General features: G+C 38.1%; 1 protein-coding gene across 6 annotated transcripts in view; it reads left to right on the top strand.

Moving 5' to 3' along the window:
* Positions 1–25,008, top strand: part of SETD2 (SET domain containing 2, histone lysine methyltransferase) — a 123,457-nt gene that overhangs the window by 11,750 nt on the left and 86,699 nt on the right. For 5 of the 6 annotated variants that reach the window (XR_007460199.1, XR_007460200.1, XR_007460198.1 and 2 more), the window contains exons 2-4: positions 15,342–15,380; positions 17,193–21,559; positions 24,754–24,885. Coding sequence is in view for 3 of the 6 variants with exons in the window: in XM_049642570.1 (XP_049498527.1) it covers positions 15,342–15,380; positions 17,193–21,559; positions 24,754–24,885 (4,538 nt within the window). In the remaining 3 variants the exon portion in view is untranslated. The remainder of the gene's footprint in view (positions 1–15,341; positions 15,381–17,192; positions 21,560–24,753; positions 24,886–25,008) is intronic. The other variant, XM_049642571.1, reaches the window with a different exon arrangement.

The raw sequence follows: 25,008 nt of genomic DNA, 5'->3' as shown, positions 1-25,008 counted from the left end.
ATTATTACTCTTAACTTGTTCTAATTTGAACATCACGACCCTAACTTAATGATTCTCTGATCCAGAAATTTGTATCAGTCAAGGTTAATTTAAAAACCAATGCTTAAGTCATGGAGCTGAAAAGTAAAAAAAAAAAAAATAATAATAATAATAATAATAATAAAAAATAAAACAAGGGTTGGTGTAAACTATGGCTCACAAGCCAAGTCTGGTGGACCACCTATTTTGTACCTATGAGCTAAGAGTGGTTTTTACATTTTTTAATGGTGGGGGATAAAATCAAAAGAATACCTCGCGACATATGAAAATTATATGAAATTCACATTTTACTACTTATAAATGAAGTTTTGTTGGAACACAGCCACACACACAAAAACCAACCTCCCCACCCCCCCCCCCACCAAAAAAACCCAGTGCTTATTTTTATGGTATTATGTAGATAGAAAGAAGATATAAAAGGTTGGTGAATGCTTAAATTGAGCCTAGATCATACTTTGATGAAATTTCTTGGTTAGTAAATTTTCTAATCTTTTGTTTTCATCAAAAGAAAGTTTGAAGAGGGTAAGTAACATTGTTTTCTCTCCATGGAGTTTCAGATTAGTTCTAGTTTAAGCCTAGGTTTAAACTAAATTGCTTTTGAGCTCATCAACAAATATCATACTTTGATTTTGTAAGAGGTGTGGTCTAGAATAGGGGTTGGCAAACTAGCCAGTGGGCCAAGTCCAGCCTTGCCTGTGTTAGTACAGACTATGAATTAATAATAATTATATCTTTTAAGTGGTTAAAAAAACTGAAAGAATAGTATCTTGTGACATGTAAAATGATATGACATTGGAGTTTTTATGTCAGTAAATAGAGTTATTGGAGCACAGCCACACTCATTCAGTTATTGTATATGGCTGCTTTCACACAAGAGTTGAATAGTTGTGACAGAGACTGCATGGCCTGTAAAGCCTGAAATATTTACTTTCTGGCTCTTAATAGAAAATTTGCCTATACTTGCTCTAGAACACTGATGAAAAAAATCATTTCCAAGACTGCTTATGTAAAGTTTTAAGATAGGTTAAATTTTCAGGAAAGCATGGCCCATCCTAGTTTTATGCTTTTTTAGAATGTCTTGGAAAGAAGCTCATTGTACCCCAACTTGGCATTAGTGATGAATATCACAGTGATACTAGAATAATTCTAAATTAGGGGCGCCTGGGTGGCTCGGTCGATTAAACGTCCGACTTCAGCTCAGGTCATGATCTCACGGTCCGTGAGTTCGAGCCCCGTGTCGGGCTCTGTGCTGACAGCTTGGAGCCTGCTTCAGATTCTGTGTCTCCCTCTCTTTCTGCCCCTCCCCTGTCCATGCTCTGTCTCTCTCTGTATCAAAAATAAATAAACGTTAAAATTTTTTTTTTAATTCTAGATTATTAGAAACTTTTAAGAAGAAGCTTTAAACTTTCACGTTGTTTTTCTCTATATCAGTCAGAATATAGAATTTAATGTAAAGAATTGGTCAAAAGGGTTTTTGGAGAACTGAGAAAATGAAAAGGGGACTCTGAAGGTAGTAGTGATAGAAAGGCAGGAAGTAACTACCCATCTTAGCGCTGAGAGGAAAAATGGAAAAGGGTTTGGTTCCCAGAACCCAGAAGCTTGGAGTAGGGCCCCTTGGAGCTGAGATCTCTGAGGAAAGGGGTATTGGACATGCTGGTGTCTGAGGAGTTGCAGTCAGGCTGGTCTGGGATTATGGAAGAAAGGTAGAAACTGGAATCAGCGCCAGGGAGAAGTGTATTTGTGGATCAATACATGTGGGAACTGTGCCCAGTAGGAAGGAACAAGTTCCCTCCTACCTTTCCAGCTTTTCAATCTTCCTCTAGCACATGCTATTTGTGTCAGAGGAGCAATGTAGTTTACTGTCACAAGAGTGTAGAAAGTGGGGGCCGGGAGCTGAAAGTATCTTAATAGAGGACAGATGGTCTAAACATATTGAAACATTTCTCAAAGCTCCAGGTAAGAAATGATTCTAGTATGTTTTCAGGAATCTGGGAAGGTAAAAAAGAAATTCAAAAAGAAGATTTTTGATATATTTTTAAAAATATTTATTTTTGAGAGAGAGAGTGCAGCAGAGAGAGTGACAGAAGTTCTGAAGGGGGCTCTGCGCTGACAAGCAGAGAGCCCCATGTGGGGCTCGAACTCACGAACTGTGAGATTATGACTTGTGCCGAAGTTGGATGCTTAGCGGACTGAGCCACCTGGGTGCTCCGATGTTTTTTTTTTTAAGTTTATTTATTTTGAAAGCATGTGCAGAGTTTGCTAGGGGGAAGGGCAGAGAGAGAGGGAGAGAGAATCCCCAAACTGATAGTGTGGAGCCTTAAGCGGGGCTTGAACCCACGAACTGTGAGATCATGACGAACTGTGAGAACATGAGATCAATTGACTGAGCCACCCAGATGCCCCAAAAGGAAATTTTGGACAAGCATCGTGAAGTGTGTGTAGAGGCCTTTTTTTTTTTTTTTTTTTTTTTTTTTTAAAGGTCCTGATATCTGTTCCTCACACATTCTTTTGGAGGCATTGTTTTAAAGTAAAATCCTGGCTTTTGTTTACCTTGGTCTATAGGAATGAAGAATATCTGAACTTTGTTAGATAGCAGTAAAACCCTAACATATAAAAAATGGGGACTTTTTGTATATGCTTCAGTTTAGGATTTTCTATTACCTAACAGGAGAGTAAGTCCAGTTATCAATTATTAGGAAATAAGGGGTTCTAAATAGGATAAAGCCAATTTACACATCATCTAGTGTTTCTCAAACTGCCTGTAGTTTATCATGGATTGGTATACCTTAAAAACATACAATAAAAATGAAGTCCTAGAAAAATGAAGTGAAAAATTAAGAATCCAATGCCACTGGTTGAACAGTTTTGTATCTTCATTGTGGTGGTGGTTACATGAATAGTTTTGCATAGAGCTACTTGCACACACAAATGAATATGAATGCAGGTTAAAAAGAATGGTGAAAACTGAATAAGGTCTAATCTGGTGAACAGTAATGTACCAATGTAAATTTCCTGGTTTTGATATTGGACCCCAGCTCCGTAAGATGTCACCATTGGAGGGGGCTGGGTGAAGTGTACAGAGACTCTTTGTACTATTTTTGTAACTTCCTGTCAATCTGTAATTATTTCAAAATAAAAAGCTTAGAAAAGTATAAGCCAACTGATCACTGGTCAAGGTCAAATTGCTATAGAAGTTTCCAAACTCTGGTCTCAATTTCTGTACTTGTAGATATGTAACAAACTTAGCCAGTTGGCACTGGCCTAAAGACTACAGTTAAGTGTAGCTTTTCAACTTCTGTAGCTACTCTGTATTTTTACCATTCTCCTCAATCTCTCTACCTTTCACCTCCTACTTCTGTGTCTCTATTCATTTGTTTAAAATTATTTACTATGCACCTTTTTAGTGACAAGACCTGGGGATATAAAAATGAGGAAGGTCTTTGCTATTTATGCTTATTTTCTAAAAGCGGAGACTATTTTTTTTTAAGTTTATTTTGAGAGCAAAAGCATGCAAACAAGTGGGGTGGTAGGGGCAGAGAGAGAGAATCTGGAGCAGAACCCATGCTATCTGTGTGGAGCCTGACCTGGGGCTCAATCCTATGAACCGAGAGAGATCATGACCTGAGCTGAAATCAGGAACCGGAAGCTTAACTGACTGAGCCACCCAAGTACCCCAAGACTATTAAAAAAAAATTTTTTTTCTTAATGTTTATTTTTGAGAGACAAAGAGTGTGAGTGGGGGAGAGACAGATAGACAAGACACACACACACACGCACACAGAATCCCAAGCAGGCTCCAGGCTCCCAGCTGTTAGCACAGAGCCCGATGCAGGTTTCGAACTCATGAACTGCGAGATCATGACCCTAGCTGAAGTAGGCTGTTTAACTGAGCTACCTAGGCACCCCAAGACTATTTAAGTTTATTTTTATTTTGAGAGAGATAGCAAGTGGGGTAGGGGAGGCGGGGCAGAGAGAATGAGAATCCCAAGCAGGCTCTGCACTGTCCACACAGAACCCAGTACAGTGCCCGAACCCACGAACTATGAGATCATGACCTGAGCTGAAATCAAGAGCCGGACGCTTAACCAACTGAGCCATCCAGGTGCCCCGAAACTATTTTTTTTTTTTTTAACTGAACTGTAATTGACATCAGTATCTTATTAATTTCAGGTGTACATCATAGTGATTTATATTTTTATGCATTATGAGTAAATGCTGTTGTTAAAGAATCTTACAAATATGTATCCAAATTGCTAACAATGCCCATTTATTTTGCGTATTAACTATGTGCCAGGCACTATATGGAGGATTTTATTTATTTTTTTTAAGATTCTATTTTTAAGTAATCTCCACACCCAACATGGAGCTCGAACTCACAACCCTGAGATCGAGGGTTGCATGTCCACCTACTGAGCTGGTCAGGTGACCCTACGTATGGAGGATTTTAAATTGATGTTCTCCTTGATCCTCTCTTTGAAGTAAATAGAGTAGTACTCTTTCAGCTTTATTTACTTAAGTTTTTTTTTATTTAGAGAGAGAGCTGGGACGGGCAGAGAGAGGGAGAGACAGAATCCCAAGTAGGCTCTGCGCTGTCAGTGCAGAGCTCAACACGTGGCTCAAACTCCTGAACCATGAGATCATGACCTGAGCGGAGACCCAAGAGTCTGCCGCTTAATTGATTGAGCCATCCAGGTCCTATAGTTTTTATTTTATTTTATTTTATTTTATTTTATTTTATTTTATTTTATTTTATTTTATTTTTTTTTTTTTTAATTTTTTTTTTTTTTAACGTTTATTTATCCTTGAGACCGAGAGAGACAGAGCATGAACAGGGGAGGGGCAGAGAGAGAGGAAGACACAGAATCTGAAACAGGCTCCAGGCTCTGAGCTGTCAGCACAGAGCCTGACACGGGGCTCGAACTCACGGACTGCGAGATCGTGACCTGAGCCGAAGTCGGACGCTTAACCGACCAAGCCACCCAGGCGTCCCTATAGTTTTTATTTTAAAACATGCCACTTTTATGTTGAAAATCTTAGTTCCTAATGACATTAATGGAATGGCTTATTTGCTTTATCCATTTTTATGTGACAGTTTCAGTGGTAATACCAGTATTATTATAACAGACTACTAACAGTGTAAGATTTCTTTATGATTTTTTTTTTTTTTTTACCTTCAGGATATATTCCAGGAAGGTATTTTTAGTCAAAATAGTTCAACTTTTCTTCATGTTTGTGCCAGTCACCAATTTGGTATAGTTTTAATAGTTTGAATTTCTAGAAATTATTTTTTTTATTTTCTCATTAAAAAAATGCATCATTTTACATGATTCCAAAGTTACTACAATAAAAGAATGTCCAAAGAGGCATAGCTTTCATTCTTATTTTTTTACCATGTCCTTTAACATGTAATAATTATGTTTAATTTTGGTTGAGTCTTCCATTTTGAACATAGAAGCACACAAAACATGCTGTTTTGTGTCTTGCTGTTCACTTAACAATGTATTCCGGAGATCATACCAGAAGAGTATACAGAGCTCTTCATCATTGCTTTTAATGCTGTGTACTGCTTCATTGAATGGATGTGGCAGAGTTACTCAAACACTCTTTTGATGAACATTTAGGCTATTTCCAGTCTTTTGCTATCACATGGATAACCTTTGCGTTTTATTTTAACCTTCATTTTCCATGCATGAAAGTGTGAGGGGTGGTGCGTTGTTGTTTTTTTTTTTTTTTTTTTTTTAGTGCATTTAATTCACAATGATCTTACATTATCATCAGCTTTGCCTTGTAAGAATAAGTATTTCAGGGTTTGTTTTTGTTTTTAGGCATGGGTATCTTTGCCATACTTCTACTTGTGTTAGCTGACTTGAAACCTTTCTCTTTTACACCTCAAGCACTAATTTGCTATTTTGGGGAAAATACTTAAACTTCACAACAGTCAGAAAATAAATGGTGGCTATTATGTTTAAGGTGGTGTTCCTGAAGAAAACTGACCTTTATACCTTTTTGGTGTGTTTTGGTTTTGGTCTGGTGGTAATTTATTCTAGGAGCTTTCTGAGTTACTGTATTCATTGTGTTACCAAAATTAAATGCAGCCCATGTAGATTTTTTTTTTTTTTTAGATTTATGACAAACATGTGAAACGTGAAAAAATGAAATTATTTTTAGAAGCATTTTTAATATTAACACAAAAGAAAGCAGATTTATGAAAGAGAAAGATCCTGAATTATTTGTGTATAAAAAGAGAAACCTCTTTTGTCTCATGTGTAGATTTAATCACGTTTTACTTTCATTGTTTTAATTTTGAAAGTGGATTTTAAAGAGCTAATTTGCATCAGCGTCTATAACCACATGAAGGAACTGACCACCATCTATTTTCCTGTTTCTGTTTAATGTGGTTAAGCAAGAGTAGGACTGGAAGACTGGCATTAAGTAGTCACCTGCTAAAATACAGGATAGGTACAGCTTTTTAAACATTAACTAGTTTATATCCTACAGGTCTGTCTATAGTTAGCCATCTCCCTCAGACTCTTGGTATGACACACCTTTCAGTATACTAGCTCTTCATAGAAGAATCTAGTCTGAAGTTGAGATGGGGGAAAAAAAACCCGAATGATTTCTTGCATCCAATTTAGGAGTTGTTATAGACACATGACCATCAGGACTGTTACTCTGTTTCACGATACAGCCCCTTCTGTTGCTAGGTAGATAAGTTACTAGTACATTGAGTCAAAATACATTTCTCTGAAACTTTTTGCCCTTTGCTCCCAGTTCTGGATAATAGCTAATAAATATTTGTTAAAGAGCAAGGGCTCTGCAGTCAAAAAAGCCTGGATACTTGTCTCTGTCACTTTGCTAGCTATGATGTTAGGTTTCTCCATATGCAAAATGAGAATACAAGTAGTACACCCTTCATAGTTTTGAGGACAAGCTAGATGTATGTAAAGCATTAAACCTACTACCCCCAAAATAGGAAACATTCTGTTAGCTGCTTGTAGTGGTGATGGTGGTCTAATGGGGCTGTAAGACAATAGTGTAACGTGACCAGCTCACTAAGAACTTATCCTCCACTCTTTCTGTTGTGGTTCATTGCCTGGTACTAAAATTGAATTTCAGCATTTATGCATTTCTGTGTTTTAAAGATTGTTTGGTACTGGGTATCCCCTCCCACATTTGCTCAGTGAGGAAAATAAAACAGGTAATTTGAGATTTAACCCCAAATAGTGAATAAAGGTAGTGAAATCCATTTGTTTTTATTTATTTTAAAAAAATGTATATTTATTTATTTTGAGAGAGAGAGGGAGAGGGAATGCAAGTGCAATGAGGGGCAGGAGGGGGGGTGGGGGGTTGGGGGCAGGGAGAATCCCAAGCAAGCTCTGCACAGTGAGTGCAGAGCTCTGCATGGGGCTCAGTCCCATGAAATGTGAGATCACGACCTGAGCCGAAATTAAGAGTCAGCCACTTAACTGGCTGAGCCATCCATGTGCCCTGTGAAACTCATTTGTATGTAACAGGCCTTAAAATGTTCAAAATCACCATACACCCCAGTTTATGGGTTTTGGAAAAAGATTGCTTGAAGAAAACATAATTCACTTAATGCAGGTGCTCCTGCAAACTAATTTGGAAGACAAATTTAGAAACATTTCAGGTAAATATACAATTGTTAACATTTGGGATGATATTCTTACCTTCCCTCAGTGACTATGGAACTCTAAAGATCAGCTGTGTTTGTTTTACAAAGTGATTGCTTGTTTAAAGAAAATAAGTTATTAGCTTTAATCACCATAATATGTAGGTTCTCTATTTTTTACAGTTTATTGAATTAGAGAGTGAGCATGAGCAGGGAGAGGCAGAGAGAGAAAGAAAGGAAGGAAGGAAAGAGAGAGAGAGAAAGAAAGAAAGAAGGAAAGAAGGAAAGAAAGAAAAAGAATCCCAAGCAGGCTCTATACTGCTAGAGAAGAGCCCGATGCAGGACTCGAACCCACAAACCACGAGATCATGACTTGATCTGAAATCAAGAGTCAGATGCTTAACCGACTGAGCCACCCAGGTGCCCCTGTAGGCATTGAAATGTCCCTTAAAAATGTCCCTGAAAAAAAAAAATTGACCCTTGTCTTTTAAGATGTTGGTCCCTAATGACAATTCACCCTCCTGCCTTTTTTTTTTTTTTTTTTTTTAAGGTAAGGTATCTTTAAAGCTGTTTGACTAATGAGAGTGAAGAAAAAGATACAGATGATAGAGGAAAGGAAATAGGAAATACATCTTTGAGAAGGCAAGAGGATGGGGCATAGAGTTAAGTGATGGGATCTTCAATTGAGAGTGGTCAGGGTCATGGTAGTGATGGAGATTTGGGGTAGGGGGATGTGTGAAACAGGTACCTAGGAGAGTAAGGAAGGGAATTGAGTGGCACAAGTCATAGAGTTAGTGAATGGTAGGGACAGGATTCTGACCTAGGAATTATCAAAGTTTGATCTTTTTTGCTGTGTTACATTGCCGTCCTAATAAGCAAAGTAATAAATGCTGAAGAAGGTATGCTTTCATGAAGGACAGTCAGGAAATCGAGATGAGGTTGAGCTGAAAAAGGAAAATTAAAGAGAAAGCCCCCCCATTAGCCTTCTCATTTATGGAAATTATTATTACCTTGTATTATAGTTATTTGGTACACCTCTGTGCCATATTACTTCAAGTAAAGGATGAAATTCTGGGTAGGAACTGTGTATGAACTTGATATCTTGCCCTAACAGAGTTAACACTGCCTTCAGAAGGATAGATCCTTAAATAATTGTTGAATAAATAGTCTTGTGATTGATAAGAGTACTGATACTTGTAGTTAAGTGTTGCCTTTCTAAAATAAGTCGTTGGGCAATCCATCAGTGTGGTTGTGTGCTGTTGAAAGACATGTGGTGTAGTCTCCACATTGGCCTTAAGCCTCGCTAGCTCATGGTACGAAAACCTTGGCCTACAGGAGGATTACTCAGTTTGTTGAGAAGAGGTTTGCAAATGTGTGTGACCTTAGGTGAGGCTGTGGCTGTGAGCTAGGTAGATATGATCTTTTGTAATAAAAATTTTACTTATGAAGACTTTCTCTCTGGTGTATTACTTTTCCATATCATTGAATATCTGAGGCATTTAGTCTTAAATGTATGACACTGCAAGTGCCTAAACTGTGTAAATGTCAAAACCTGCCCGACTTCAGTGCATTCAGACTTCTTTTTCCATGACAGATGTTTTTGTTTGTACTTGTTAGGGAGCGGGTCACAGATTTAGCAACCTGAAATGGAAACAAATGGAGGGGGGAGGAGAGTGGCTGAAGCTATGAAATTCCAGGTCTTTCCTAATGGTGGAGATAGTGACTTTAGTACTTGAGAAGCGCTCTCTGTGACCCTTCCTTGGACCTGGGTGTATACGGCAAGCTACCTTTCTTCCAGGGAGCTCAGAGTACTACTTGAGTATACCTCTGGGTGGGGTTGTGTTACAAGCAGTGTTGGGAAATGGTCTTCAGTTTGTCATTGGTGGCTTCCTTCCTTTTGTTATCGACACTTCTCTTACCTTTTTAGTTCTTCACACTACCCTGAGTCTGCAATTTCAGTCTAGTATAGGGTCTAGTTTTGATGTAGCTTATCCTCATCGCTGCTTTCCAGAATATGAATTTGGAACATTTGAGGTAGTGTTTCTCTAGCTGAGGCTCTAGGATCTTGGAGAGTCCATACAGTGTTTTTCATAAAAAATTCTTATGGGGTGTAGATTTTGTGAGGGTATTTAAAAGTTTTTCATATTTGATTATCTTAAGTTGAAAAAATAATTTTTAGTTTTGAAATAATGTCAAACTTACAGAATGGTCAAAAACAATACAGAGATTTCCTATATATATATACCCTTCACCCCATTGTGAACATTTTATCATTTATCATTCTTTCTACACACATACATTGCTTTTTTTTTTTTTCTGAAATGTTTGATGGTTATAGTCATGATGCCTTTTACCCCCATATCCTTCAGTGTGTACTTGCCAAAAACAAAGGCATTCCCTTAATATAATCACTGTACAATTATCAATTTTGAGAAATTAACATGGATACAATTCTGTTTGCTAACTACAAACGTTAAACATTATTTTGACCAGTTTTAAATTTTGAAATTTATTTTTCCTGAAGACTGCCACTTTCCAGTGGTAACTTTCAAGTAAAATATAACATATGAATTTTTAATATTAAAAGAGTATTAATTATTTAATATTTTAATATATTAATTTTCTTAGGTCAGTGTTCTTAAGTTGAGATCTAGCCTTAGATATCTGACAATTTTTTGTCTTCTTAAAAAAGGCCCATATATCACTCAAATGTGAGAAACACTGAGCATTTGAGGAGTATCTGATTTTTATTTTTTGTTTTTTATTTTTGCAGAGAGAGAGAGAGAGAAAGAACGAGCTAGCACTAGTGGGGGAGAGGGAAAGGGAAAGAGAGGGAAAGAATCTTAAGTAGGTTCCACTCTGAACGTGGATGTGGGGCGGGGCTTGATCCCACAACCCTGGGATCATGACCTGAGCCATAATCAAGTCAGTGCTCAAAGGCTGAGCCACTCAGGCATCCCAGGATTATATGAGTTTTAGTAAGAAGTCTTTAAAGATGAGATAGGAGTGGATCTTTAAAGTGTTATTAAAATCCACATAAAGTAATAAGTGCTGCTTCTGATTTGTAGTTCAGGAAATTCAGTGAACTGAAGGCCTGGAATGAGACCTTCTAGGATCACACTTTTAGCTTTACATCTAGGGCAGGAATTCTATCTCATTTGAGGTAAGTTCCTATCCAGATTCTTCGTAAACATTTCTGATGAGGAGGAAACTTAAGTGCTCTGTACAGTGACACATTCTAGTTGCAGACGTATCACATCTGATTTTTATAAATCAGTAAGAAAGACCAACAACTCAACTGATTGGCCAAAGACCTGAAAAAGCACTTCCCAGCTAAAAGGAAACACCAATGACTTACAAACATGAAAAAGCTATTATGATGGTAGAACTAAAAATGAAGCTATGTCTGTTATATGTTGATATATAATATCTAAGGCTTTAAATGAACAAAAACAAGGTATAGAAAGGTGTGTTTCCTTTTGTGTGTTTTCTCCTTAAAAAGAGATACATATGCTCACATATGCACACAATTTCTGGAAGGATATACAAAACTTAACAATAGTTGCCACTGGAGAGAGATATCTAATTTTAGTTGTATATCTTTTTGTATTATGAATTTCTCTTGTGGGTGTGTGTATTTTTCAAATAAAATGAATTTAAAATATTCAAACTTAAAATGAGCTAAAATCTGTCATTCTGTCCTTCTGTTGGTCACAGGTCCAACTTTTGGAATTGTGCAAAATAGGACTATTTTATCTTTAAGTTTTCTGGTATTTTATAAATAAATCACTGTGGTCTTGTAAGTGGTCTTTTCCCCAGTGTAACTAAAAATACTTGTTTAACTGTAACTATTTCTTGTATGACCTGGTATCCAGAATAGACTCCCTTGCTATCCAACTTGTTTATATTTATGAATATTCTTGATATGGCCAAGTCTCTCTCATACCAGGCTTCCCTTTGGAGGCTTCAGTTTTTGTGTCCTAGCCAGAGAGATTGGGTAGTTAGGGGGTTGATTTTAATAATCATGTCATTTCTTTGGATCTTCGAACTGCTGTGATGAAATCTCTTAATTCCTTTTCCACATGTGCCCTGTGACCTCATTGAGATTTGTCACCATGTTGACCCAGATTAATCAACATTCTTGAAACAGTTCTTCAGCAAGCTGCAAATATTTGTCCTGTACATTTTTGACAGACAGCTTGCTTCAATATTCCTGATTTTTCTTCTGTAGTAGCTTTTCAAAAGAAGAAATAAGGCCGTTCCAGCACAATCTTTTTATTTATTTATTTATTTATTTATTTTTAAATTTTTTTTTTTAACATTTATTTATTTTTGAGACAGAGAGAGACAGAGCATGAACAGGGGAGGGGCAGAGAGAGAGGGAGACACAGAATCTGAAACAGGCTCCAGGCTCTGAGCTGTCAGCACAGAGCCCGATGCGAGGCTCGAACTCACGGACCGTGAGATCATGACCTGAGCCGAAGTCGGACGCTTAACCGACCAAGCCACCCAGGTGCCCCCATTCCAGCACAATCTTATGCTAAAGAGTTAAATGCCTGTTTGCGCATGCCTCATTATTTTTCATGTCAGAGATCCTGGGGACTCTGTATACCTTGGTTCCATCAGCCTTCCCTTGATGTGATGTTATGTTATTTACCAAAACAAGTTTCCTTTTTATTAAACGTTTGTGACTGATTCTTGCTATTAATTGTGGCCTCACAATCACTTCTTCAAAAAGGTCTTGTCCTCTTATTGCAGTGGCAGTCTGCTTCCATGTCCACAGCGAGCTATTATCATTATTGGAAATGTACCCTAACTCTGTTACTCTGACCAGAATTTCCAGTTCTTTCACCTCACCCTTCTACCTCACTTTCTGGTTTCCAGCACATTTACTCTTTGAAGCTTCAAGTATCTTGCCCTTACCCTGTTCCTTCAGTTTATCAGCTTCTTCCAGATTTCTCTCTTCTCTGTTATCTATGGATTACTAGGTCAGTCATTTCAGTATTCTTGGGAATGCCCTGAGTTCTCTCATCTTGCTTTCTTTCTACCTCTCTTGTCCCATCCAGCTTCCTGGAGTAATTCACCAGTTGTTTCTTCTGGTTGTTTCTAGATAGTTTAATGCTGCCAGCCAAGTAGAATAAGTGTGCTGATAAGCTCTAATATAAATTAGTAATGTAGTCCACTTCCATTTCTGTTTCTTACACTTGAATTTTGTTTAAGTATTTTGCCCTGTTTCTTCTCCCAACTTTCAGCTGAGGATGTGAGAGAGAAATGCTTACTTTATTTTGAAACTTAACTATGTCTTCACTTATCTGTATTTATTTCTGTCTTTCTTAAAAAAATTTTTTTTTAATCTTTATTTATTTTTGAGAGAGAGAGAGAGAGAGTGAGTTGGGGAGGAGCAGAGAGAGAGTGAGATACAGAATCGAAAGCAAGCTCCAGGCTCTGAGCTGTCAGCACAGAGCCCGACGCGGGGCCTGAACCCATAAACCGTGAGATAATGACCTGAGCTGAAGTCAGAAGCTCAACTGACTGAGCCACCCAGGTGCCCCTCTTTGTTTTTTTTTTTTTTGTTTTTTTTTTTAATTCATTTTGGGAGAAACAGAGTGAGTGGGGGAGGGGCAGTGGGGGGGAGGGGCAGTAGGGGGGGTGAGAGAGAGCATGAATGAATGAATGAATCCCAAGCAGGCTCTGTGCTGCTAGCACAGAGCCTGTTATGGGGCTTGAACCCATGAAACCATGAGATCATGACCCGAACCAAAACCAAGAGTGGGACACTTAACTGACTGAGCCACCCAGGTGCCCCTGTGTCCCCTTCTTTCAGGATCATTCCCTTCAATGTGTTGTAGTGATTCCATACTTTTTGTGATCTAAACACCTTGTTTGCTCACCTGCTCTATTTGTGATGAGGGAGAGAGGCAAGATACAGAATGGCTTGTATGGTATGATTGCTATACTTAAAAAGAAAGACCTGTGTTTAAGTACCAACCCCCCCCCCCTCCCCGCCCCCACTGACAACCGTGTACACAAAAGAAGCATTAGAGGGCTCGGTAGACTAAGGTGTTAACAGCAGTCTCTGGATGTTGGATTGTGGACTCTTCCTTTTGCTTGTTTTGTAATTTGAATTTTCTCTATTGAAATGCTTTTGACATGAGAAAATTAAAAGGAAATTTATATTTTCCCCTGTATTTTTTGTATATGCTTATATTCTTTTTATTACAAACATCTTATTATCAAGTTCGGGGAAATGTCTTGCCATCTCTGTCAAGCAGTTCTCTGAATATCCACTGAAAAGGGGAGTACCAATAGGAATGACCTTCCAAATGCTCTGACATGTCCAGGTACCTTTTATGTTCTTGAAAAAATTCCACATGATACTAATTTAAATCAAATCTAGTAGGTCATGGATTGTAAGACACAACTATTTTATGAACCACTAAGAAAGGAAAACATTCTGCCAATCAAACTATGATGTTATTGATAGTATGATGCAGAGGTGTTATATGTAGGGAAAATGTACCTCACAGAATTAATGAAATATAGTTGTTCTCAGATTGCATCTGTGAAGTGTTTGTTTAGTGGTTTTGGAATAGGAAAAAAGTGTTTAACCTTGACCTCGCTTCCAATCTCATCCTTGTATTGCCATCCTTTCCCCCTCTTCATTACTTGGTTTTTGTATGGCTACACTGGTGAATGGACTGAATTATGATGGAGTGAAGCCTACATTTGGAGACCAGGTTTTTGTACATTTCTTTTAAGGGACATTTCAAACAGATGATTATACTCCAGTCTTGCCATGTAGCCTGCAGAGTGGTCTGCTTAAAATCCTAATCTGGCTGTCATCATCCAAAGCCCTTTTGTAGCTTCCTTTTCCCCAGGATGCCTGGCGCACTGGTGTACACCAGACTTTTGGCTTTTGATTCCTCTGTCTCAGGACACAGTGTGGTTACCTTTTTTAGAACATAACTGTGAGCTCGGAGAGCCACATGCTGTGATGTGGAGCAGAGCGTATACCTTGTGTTCAGCAAAGGGACTGCTGAATGGACACCACAAAGGATTGAGAACCCCTAATCCATAAAACGAACTGTGTTTCTCCTCATGAGAAATCTGTCTGTGGACTTGGCTACTGTTCCCTATGTTGGCTACTTTCTGCCTTACACTTTATACTCCGGTAATGCTGAACTGTTTATAGTTTTCTTGCACATGTTGTTCTGCGTTTTAATCTCTTTGCCTTTGTGGGGAATCTTCCTCTGCCTGGGATCTCCCTACAAATGTATCTTCAGGAGCTACTCTTCTTTTAGGAAGGATTTTTTTGCTTTCCTCTTCTCCTACTAAACTGAGTTATTAAACTGCATTTTCTCCCTTTGCTGTTACACTGCGCTTATTTCTTTGTATTTATTCCATTATGTTGGAATTACTTTGTAACAAAATTGTATTTTGTTTTACAGGACATTAAGCTTTTTAAGGGCAGGGACTGTGTTCACCTTTTATTTCACAGTGCCTGGTATTATCTTCAATAAATATTTGCTGTACTAAATGTAATTGAAACTTTGAAGGAATGAACAGCTCATGTCAAAAACCTATAGGTTGTCGGTATCCTAGGTTTTAATAATAAAAAACTTTGATTTCAATTGTTTTTAGTATTTATGATTTCTTTTTATTCTTTTGCATGCTCTCTTGGCTGGATGGCAATAGAGAAGAAGAAAATGAGGTAAGTATAATTTAACTAGTTATTCAATGGTTATTGGATTAAAAACTCAAAATTTATCTATGTTTTTTGTTTTGTTTGGTTTTTAAGATTTTATATTTAAGTACTATCTACCCCCAGCTTGAGGCTCGAACTCAACAACCCCAAGACCAAGTGTCGTTGCATGCTCCACTGACTGACTGAGAGCCAGGTGCCTCCACAGACCTGGCTAGAGCCAGGTGCCTCTAGCTATCATTTTGAATGTGAAATGAAGAAATAGTTTTTGCTGAATTTTTAAATCTGTAGTAACTCCATTCCAAGGAGGAATGTTGTGTATCTCAAGGAAGTGGTTTTTAAAATGGAGCTTCAAAAGCTTTAGGCAAGGTAGAGGAAGCTGGGAGCTCTGGAGACAGCATTTACCTGTTTTTATGTATTGAGCTACCATGTAAGATTTCATTTGACAAGTGCATTCTGTTTCTTAAAAAATATTTGAAGACCACTGCTTTATGATAATGCATGAGAGAACATTTTTTTTCTCACTTGATTAGTGTATAATGTTGAAAACTGATGCAGATTTTACCATATTGAAGGAGAAAACTATTCTCTTAGCCAGAGTTGATTAAAGAAGATCCATTAAAAAAATATTGTGGATGACCAGTGTACCATCTTTAATTTAGACTTGAGTTTGTTTCTTATAGATTTTTCTGATGTTCTCTCTACCACCTAGGTTTTGCCTTTAACTTCTAAAGCCTACCATTTCCTTTGGTGGTTTGGCAAATAATGGAAGGAAAAATTTTCTTAGATATATACTTTGTAGTTGTTGCTCCTAGAGTAGGGTTGGACTATAAATCAGCATGGCCTGAGTGTGTGAGGCCCGGGCAGAGACAGTGGTAGTGTGCCAGGGCAGAGTAATTTATAGTAAAGCAGAAAGATCTGGGCCTCATTTGCTTACCTCATCTATAAAACGAGATAGGAGACTGCTCTAGACCAGTGGTTTTTCAGATCTGTAAAGTCCATCAGAATTGTCTTATGTGCTTGTTTTCCAAAAACAAACCCAAACAAAACATACTTTGTTGCTTTAGATCTAGTTGTGTTGCAGATCTGTATTTTATGAAGCACCTAAGTGATTCTGTGTGATGCCAGAACACCACTATAATGGCTTCTGATGTTTTTTCTCAGAACACAGGAACAAACTATTTTCCACACTGAGATGTTAATTATTGCTCTCTATCTACATGTCATTTTGTGTTCTATATTGAAGTACATGTTGGATTTTTTTTTTTTTTTTTTATTCTCGTTAAAAAGTCTGGAAAAAAAAAAGTTATAAAAACAGATAAATTCTTTTTTTTATATATATATATTTTTAAGCAATTATTTATTTTTGAGACAGAGAGAGACAGAGCATGAACGGGGGAGGGTCAGAGAGAGAGGGAGACGGAATCTGAAACAGGCTCCAGGCTCTGAGCTGTCAGCACAGAGCCCGACGCGGGGCTCGAACTCATGGACCGCGAGATCATGATCTGAGCTGAAGTCGGCCCCTTAACCGACTGAGCCACCCAGGTGCCCCAAAACAGATAAATTCTTTATGTAAGAGACAAAAATAGGAAAGTATGGGTAATTGTTGAAACTTGGGGTGGGTACTTAAGGGTTTATTATACTATTCTCTATACTTTTGTGTATGTTTCAAATTTTCTATAATGAAGTTTTATCTAGCTTAGTGAAATTCATACTGTCCTTAAAGAGGATTTTTCATTTTCCTGACATTTTAAACTGTAATGCTAGCCATTTGAAAGTAACTTTATTGTTGTAGTAACTGCTTGTTTTGTTCACTTATAGGCAAAGATTGAAAATGTGCAGAAAACAGGTTTCTTCAAAGGACCAATGTTCAAAGGTGTTGCTTCTAGTCGATTTTTACCTAAAGGCACCAAGACAAAAGTTAATTTGGAGGAACAGGGACGACAAAAGGTGTCTTTCAGCTTCAGCCTTACAAAGAAAACTTTGCAGAATAGGTTTCTGACTGCACTTGGCAATGAAAAGCAAAATGATACTCCAAACTCCCCAGCTGGACCTCTTCAAGTAGACTTGACTCCTAAAATAAAAATGGACATTGGAGATACCTTATCTATTACAGAAGAATCTTCCCCACCAAAATCAAGGGTAGAATTGGGCAAAATTCATTTTAAGAAACACCTGCTTCACGTGACGTCCAGGCCACTGCTGACTACAGCTACAGCAGTGGTGTCTCCACCTCCTCCAGTAGTACCATTACCAGCAGTCATAGCAGAATCAACAACTGTAGATTCACCACCCTCTTCTCCACCTCCACCACCTCCACCTCCCCAGGCCACGACACCCTCACCACCAGCACCAGTAACAGAGCCAGTGGCCTTGCCACACACACCAATCCCAGTTCTGATGACAGCACCGGTAGATGTAGCAGTTAGAATACTGAAGGAACCACCAGTTACGACTGTACCAGAATCTTCAGACGTGGACACTAAGCAGGACGCTGTATCTAATAGTTCAGAAGAACACATAACTCAAAATTTGAATGAGCAAGCAGATACTCCCTCACAAAAAGAAGATTCCCATATTGGGAAGGAAGAAGAAATTCCAGATAGTTCTAAGAGTAATCTGGGCTCTAAAAAAACAGGTTCTAAGAAGAAATCCTCACAATCCGAAGGCACCTTTCTTGCTTCAGAATCTGATGAAGATTCTGTACGGACTTCTTCAAGTCAAAGATCACACGATTTAAAATTTTCAGCAAGCATTGAAAAGGAAAGAGATTCAAAAAAGAGCTTAGCACCTTTAAAAAGTGAGGATTTAGGGAAATCTTCACGATCTAAAACAGAGAGAGATGATAAATATTTTAGCTACTCAAAACTTGAAAGAGATACTCGGTATATATCTTCTCGATGTAGATCAGAGAGAGAGCGAAGGCGGAGCAGATCTCGCTCAAGATCTGACAGAGGCTCTAGAACTAGTTTATCCTATTCCCGGTCGGAACGATCCCATTATTATGACTCTGATCGTCGCTACCATCGGAGTTCCCCTTACCGAGAGAGGGCTCGCTATTCTCGGCCATATACAGATAACAGAGCTCGGGAGAGTTCTGACTCAGAAGAGGAGTATAAGAAGACCTACTCAAGGCGCACCTCATCCCATTCCTTCTCTTACAGAGACCTAAGGACATCGTCATCCTATTCTAAATCTGATCGGGACTGCAAAACTGAGTCCTCTTACTTAGAGATGGAGAAAAGAGGAAAGTATTCTTCAAAAGTAGAAAGAGAATCCAAAAGGACTTCAGAAAATGAAGCAATGAAAAGATGTTGTTCTCCCCCTAATGAACTGGGATTCCGACGGGGCTCATCCTATTCCAAGCATGATAACAGTGCTTCCCGTTACAAATCTGCCCTTTCAAAGTCTGTATCCAAGTCCGATAAATTTAAGAATTCTTTCTGTTGTACAGAATTAAATGAGGAAATCAGATCATCTCATTCTTTTAATTTACAGGCTCCTTGTTCAAAAGGTAGTGAATTAAGAATGATTAGTAAAATTCCTGAAAGAGAAAAGACTGGGTCTCCATCACCATCAAATCGATTAAATGATTCACCTACTTTTAAAAAGCTAGATGAATCCCTTATTTTTAAATCTGAACTTATAGGACATGATAGCCATGATAGTATTAAGGAATTAGACTCTTTATCTAAAGTGAAGAATGATCAGTTAAGAAGTTATTGTCCCATAGAATTAAATATAAATGGATCTCCTGGGGCAGAATCTGATTTGGCAACATTTTGCACTTCTAAAACTGACACTGTTTTGATGTCTTCTGATGATAGTGTGACCGGATCAGAGGTATCCCCTTTGGTCAAAGCATGCATGCTTTCATCAAATGGATTTCAGAATATTAATAGATGTAAAGAGAAAGACTCAGACAATACGTGCATGCTGCGTAGTAAGTCAGGAAGCCCATTTAGAGAAACAGAACCTACAGTGTCGCCACACCAAGATAAACACATGTCTTTGCCAGTTACGACTATAGATTATTCCAAAACTGTAATTAAAGAACCAGTTGATATGACAGTTTCTCATTGTAAAACCAAAGATTCAGATCTATACTGTACTTCAAATGACAACAACCCTTCTTTGCGTCATTCTGAAGCTGAAAAGATTGAGCCTTCGGTTATGAAGATTTCTTCAAATAGCTTTATGAATGTGCATTTGAAATCAAAAACAGTTATATGCGATAATAGAAATCTGACAGATCAGCACTCAAAATTTGCACGTGAAGAATATAAGCAGAGCGTTGGTAGCACCAGTTCAGCTTCTGTTAATCATTTTGATGACATATATCAACCGATAGAGAGTTCAGGCGTTGCTTCATCTCTTCAGAGTCTGCCACCAGGAGTAAAAGTGGACAGTTTAACTCTCTTACAATGTGGAGAGAATGCATCTCCAGTTTTGGATGCTGTGCTGAAGAGTAAAAGCACAGAGTTTGTAAAGCATGCAGAGAAAGAAACCATCATAGAAGTAGGTAGCGGCCTTCCTGATTCAGGAAGGGGATTTGCCTCTTGGGAAAATAGGCATAATAATGGGCTCTCTGGGAAATGTGTGCAAGAGGCTCAAGAAGAAGGGAATTCCATAGTGCTTGAGAGAAGAGGAAGGTCAGAAATGTCTTTAGATGAAGAAGGAGGGAGAGGACATGCTCATACTTCTGATGACTCAGAAGTTGTATTTTCTTCTTGTGACTTGAATTTAACCATGGAGGACAGTGATGGCATAGCATACACCTTAAAATGTGACAGTAGTGGTCACGCCTCAGAGATCGTATCCACTGTCCATGAAGATTATTCTGGGTCTTCTGAAAGCTCAAGTGATGAAAGTGACTCTGAAGATACAGATTCTGATGATAGCAGTTTTCCAAGAAACCGTCTTCAGTCTGTTGTGGTAGTCCCAAAGAATTCTACTTTGCCCACGGAAGAAACCAGTCCATGTTCTTCTCGGAGTAGTCAAAGTTACAGACACTATTCTGACCACTGGGAAGATGAGAGATTGGAGTCGAGGAGACATTCATATGAGGAAAAATTTGACAGTGTAGCAAGTAAACCTTGTTCTCAGACTGAGAAGTTCTTCCATCATAAAGGAACAGAGAAGAATCCGGAAATTTCTTTTACACACCCCAGCAGAAAACAGATAGATAACCACCTGTCTGAAATTGTTCATCCTCAGAGTGACGGGGTTGATAGTACAAGTCATACAGATGTGAAATCTGACTTTCTAGGTCATCCAAATTCTGAAGAAACAGCAAAAGCCAAAATAGCCTCTAGGCAGCAAGAAGAGCTGCCAGTTTATTCTTCTGACGATTTTGAAGACGTCCCGAATAAGTCTCGGCAACAAACCATTTTCCCTAACAGGCCAGATAGTAGACTGGGAAAAACAGAGTTGAGTTTTTCTTCCTCTTGTGACATCTCCCGAGTGGATGGCTTCCGCTCATCAGAAGAGCTCAGGAACCTAGGGTGGGAATTCTCTCAACAAGAAAAGCCTACGACCACATATCAGCAACCTGACAGCAGCTATGGAGCCTGTGGTGGACACAAGTATCAGCAAAGTGCAGAACATTATGGTGGGACACGTAATTACTGGCAAGGTAATGGCTACTGGGATCCAAGATCAGCAGGTAGACCTCCTGGAACAGGGGTTGTGTATGATCGAATTCAAGGGCAGGTACCAGATTCCTTAACAGATGACCGTGAAGAGGAGGACAATTGGGATCAATGTGCAGGGTCTCACTTTTCAAGCCAGTCCAGTAAATTTTTTCTATCCCTTCAGAAGGACAAGGGGTCCGTGCAGGCACCTGAAATAAGCAGCAATTCCATTAAGGACTCTTTAGCTGTGAATGAAAAGAGAGATCTTTCAAAAAACTTAGAAAAAAATGATATGAAAGATAGAGGGCCTCCTAAAAAAAGGAGACCGGAATTGGAGAGTGATTCTGAAAGCGATGGTGAACTTCAGGACAGAAAGAAAGTTCGAGTGGCAGTAGAGCAGGGAGAAACGGCAGTGCCCCCAGGCTCAGCACTGGTTGGGCCTTCCTGTGTCATGGAGGATTTCAGGGACCCACAGCGATGGAAAGAATGTGCCAAGCAAGGGAAGATGCCCTGTTACTTTGATCTGATTGAAGAAAATGTTTATTTAACAGAAAGGTAAGCTTAATTAATGCTTGTCCAACAAATTTTAACGTCTTTTTGTTGAAAAAGTTAGCTTTCAACAGTTCAGAACATATTGAGGTCAATTGTATGAAATACAGTTGCATAATAGGATGTAAGTTAAAAAGTCTAAAAAGCCTATTTACCTATTTAAATTTGATGGCAGAATCCTTCCCTCAGTATCCCTTCCTCCACCCTCCGCAGGAAGGGGATGTCTTAAAAAAATAATAATAATAATAATAATTTTTTTTTTTTTTTTTTTTTTTGTCTCATTATCTTTTTGGTTCTGAAAGTATGATTTAGGCCAGCCCTATTTTTAAGTTTCTTTTACATGTGAAACTGATGAAACACAAAATAAAGTCCCAGCAAAACAGTCTGCTCTTAAGAAAAAAGTAGTTGTGCTGGATTTTTTTCCTTTTGAAAAATGTTCATAATGAAGTATCTTTGAAGGATGCTTTATAAAGTGGGAACCACATTAGAACATCGTTTTCTGTTCATTATTTTTTAGTCTGTTGCTAATTGATTACATTTGGCAATAGCATAACCAGTATTTTAGAAATAAATGATATAGTGGTTTCCTACAGACCCCTAACCTGAAACAAGGGGATAATGAGAATAGGAGTAATGGAAGACAGACTCCTTCAAAGCAGAGCTGCTCAGTCTGCTTTCTTTCACCCTTCCTCGACAGTTTCTTCATTTTTCCAGTATGAATATATGTGAAATATGCCTTTTTGAAAAAAATCTGTCTTACATCCATTTTCCTTTTGGAAATTTCTCCTCTATTTGAAAATCTGCTTAACCATCATCCCTTTAAGTGTTAAAAATTTTTTTGTTTAACGAAATTTTTTCACTGGTTAAGGTAAAGTTAGGTCTCATGAGAAGTTTTTCATATTTTAACAAAAACCTTTTTATGATATAGAGAGCCTCTTATATCTAGTAAATTAGGTTTAAATTTAAAATATTGAATCTTTTAAGTAGTAGTTTTTAGGAATTGTGTGAGTACATTGATGCAGCTTCCAGGGTCTTTGTAAAAGAATAGAAGTAAAACTAATCAACCCAACCCTCTGGGATTTACTCAGCACTGAGATCCAGATAAATCTACCACCTGCATATGTGCATTATAGATCTGGTTTGGTGGAGGGGGCACCTGGGTGGTTCAGCGGCTAAGCGTCCGACTTCAGCTCAGGTCATGATCTCACAGTTTGTGAGTTTGAGCCCCACATTGGGGTCAGTGCTGAAAGCTCAGAACCTGGAGCCAGCTTCAGATTCTGTGTCTCCCTGTGTCTCTGCCTTCCCCCGCTTGTGCTTTGTCTCTCTGTCTCTCTCAAAAATAAAAATAAACATTAAAAAAAAAAAAAAAGATCTAGTTGGTGGAAACATTGGAGAGCCTTTTTAGAGTGGGAACATTTTTAAAGGGCCTGTTGTTGTATGCTGGGCCTTTCGGAGCCACCAAGAAAACTAATTATTGAAAAATAGTATTGAAGATGGTGAAAAAAATTTTTCTTAGGTCTAATGAAAATAGAGTTACCTGAATCTGTGGCCATGAGTCCTTATCTGACCTTATGGAGCAATACAAAATAAAGCTACTGCTGATTCTTCAAAATTACAGTTCTTAAAGTACTTGTAAACAGATATTTTGTTTGTGTTCAGTCCTGATTTCTTCAGGCTGAGAATATTCATATACTCATTAATGAATTATATCTTGAACCAGCTGAGTCATTCTTTTTTTACTCATAGGTAGTTGAAACCATCAAGACACTCTTCGGGTACCTTATAAACATTGAACATATGTTGAAGATGAAAGCAGATTAGTTAGGAGATTAAGACAGCCACATAGAACAGCGGTGCTCTTCACTGTCTGATAGTTGGAGAGTAAGTTAGACTGCCCTAATCTTAAGGAGATCTTCTTCATTTCTGATTTTTTTTTTTTTAACAAAAGAAAGTTCAACATAAAGGCCAGGAAATAATCACATTTTCACTTTTTCTTTGCAAACTCTGGCATAGGTATTTATGAACCTAACCCATTTTGAACAGTTTCCCCTTTTACTCCCAAATCAGTTAGTCTGTTGGGAAAATTTAGTCCTCTGATTATTCTGTAATACCTGATTATTCTGTAATACAGTTCTGTAAATTATACTTCATTCTTTTCTTAATCATTCAGTTTTCTTTTAAACAAGATTTTTAGAAATACAATGTTATTGAAAGATTCTCTCTGAAAGATTGAGTTAAACTCTTAAATTTAAAAATAGGTAATTTTTAATTATTTTTTTAGCAACTTCGTTTCTTCCTCTGCCTTTCTTTCTTTGCTGTGTCTCAACCATTATTTGTCCATCCAGGAGGACTAATTCTTATATGTTTTGTTTGTTTACTTTGAGAGAGAGAGAGAGTGGGGGAGGGGCAGAGAGAGAGGGAGAGAGAGAGAATCCCAAGCAGGCTCTGTGTTGAGCGGGGCTCAATCTCATGACTGTGAGATCATAACCTGAGTCAAAATCAAGAGTTGGACACTTAAGGGGCGCCTGGGTGGCTCAGTCGGTTAAGTGTCCGACTTCGGCTCAGGTCATGATCTCACGGTCCGTGGGTTCGAGCCCCGCATCAGGCTCTGTGCTGACAGCTCAGAGCCTGGAGCCTGTTTCAGATTCTGTGTCTCCCTCTTTCTCTGACCCTCCCCTATTCATGCTGTCTCTCTCTCTGTCTCAAAAATAAATAAAATGTTAAAAAAAAAAAAATTAAAAAAAAAGAGTTGGACGCTTAACTGACTGAGCCACCCAGGTACCCCCAGGAGGGCTCATTCTGAAACTTCACTTTCATCATCTGTGTTACTTTCTGATCCTCATGAGTTTTCCTGTGTTTTATTTTTCCTGAGCCCAGTAGGACAGTTGACCCTTGAAATTGCTCATAATTTGAGGTTTAATTGACTTGGACTAAGAAATGAGGGCTCAGTCCAAAATGATAGACTTGAACTCCTGTCTTCCCACTTGCCAGGGCTCACGTTGCCTCTTGTTTGTGTAACATAATTAGTGTTTTCAGTTTCACAATTGCTAGTGATTAGATGTTTTCTTCCTTTTGAATGTTTAACTTAACCAGAATCATTAAATGTGAAACTAATGAGATTTAGCACATATTTGATTGTGTACATTGTATCATTACCAGGAGATTTCTTAAACCAATTCTTATAAAATTTTATCTAATAGAAAGAAGAATAAATCACATCGGGATATTAAGCGAATGCAGTGTGAGTGTGCACCTCTTTCTAAAGATGAAAGAGCGCAAGGTGAAATAGCATGTGGGGAAGATTGTCTTAATCGTCTCCTCATGATTGAATGGTAAGTAAATTGAAATGCTCTGATTTTGCTCATTCTGTTAAATGTCCCAAAATATTAAGAATTAGTAATGAATAAAATTTAACCTTTCTTCTTTTACCTAGTATTATTTATAAGCAATAAAAT

The sequence above is a fragment of the Panthera uncia genome, chromosome A2 (genome assembly GCF_023721935.1).
Source record: "Panthera uncia isolate 11264 chromosome A2, Puncia_PCG_1.0, whole genome shotgun sequence".
Classification (NCBI taxonomy): Eukaryota; Metazoa; Chordata; class Mammalia; order Carnivora; family Felidae; genus Panthera; species Panthera uncia.
This window is presented reverse-complemented; position numbering and strand designations above follow the sequence as displayed.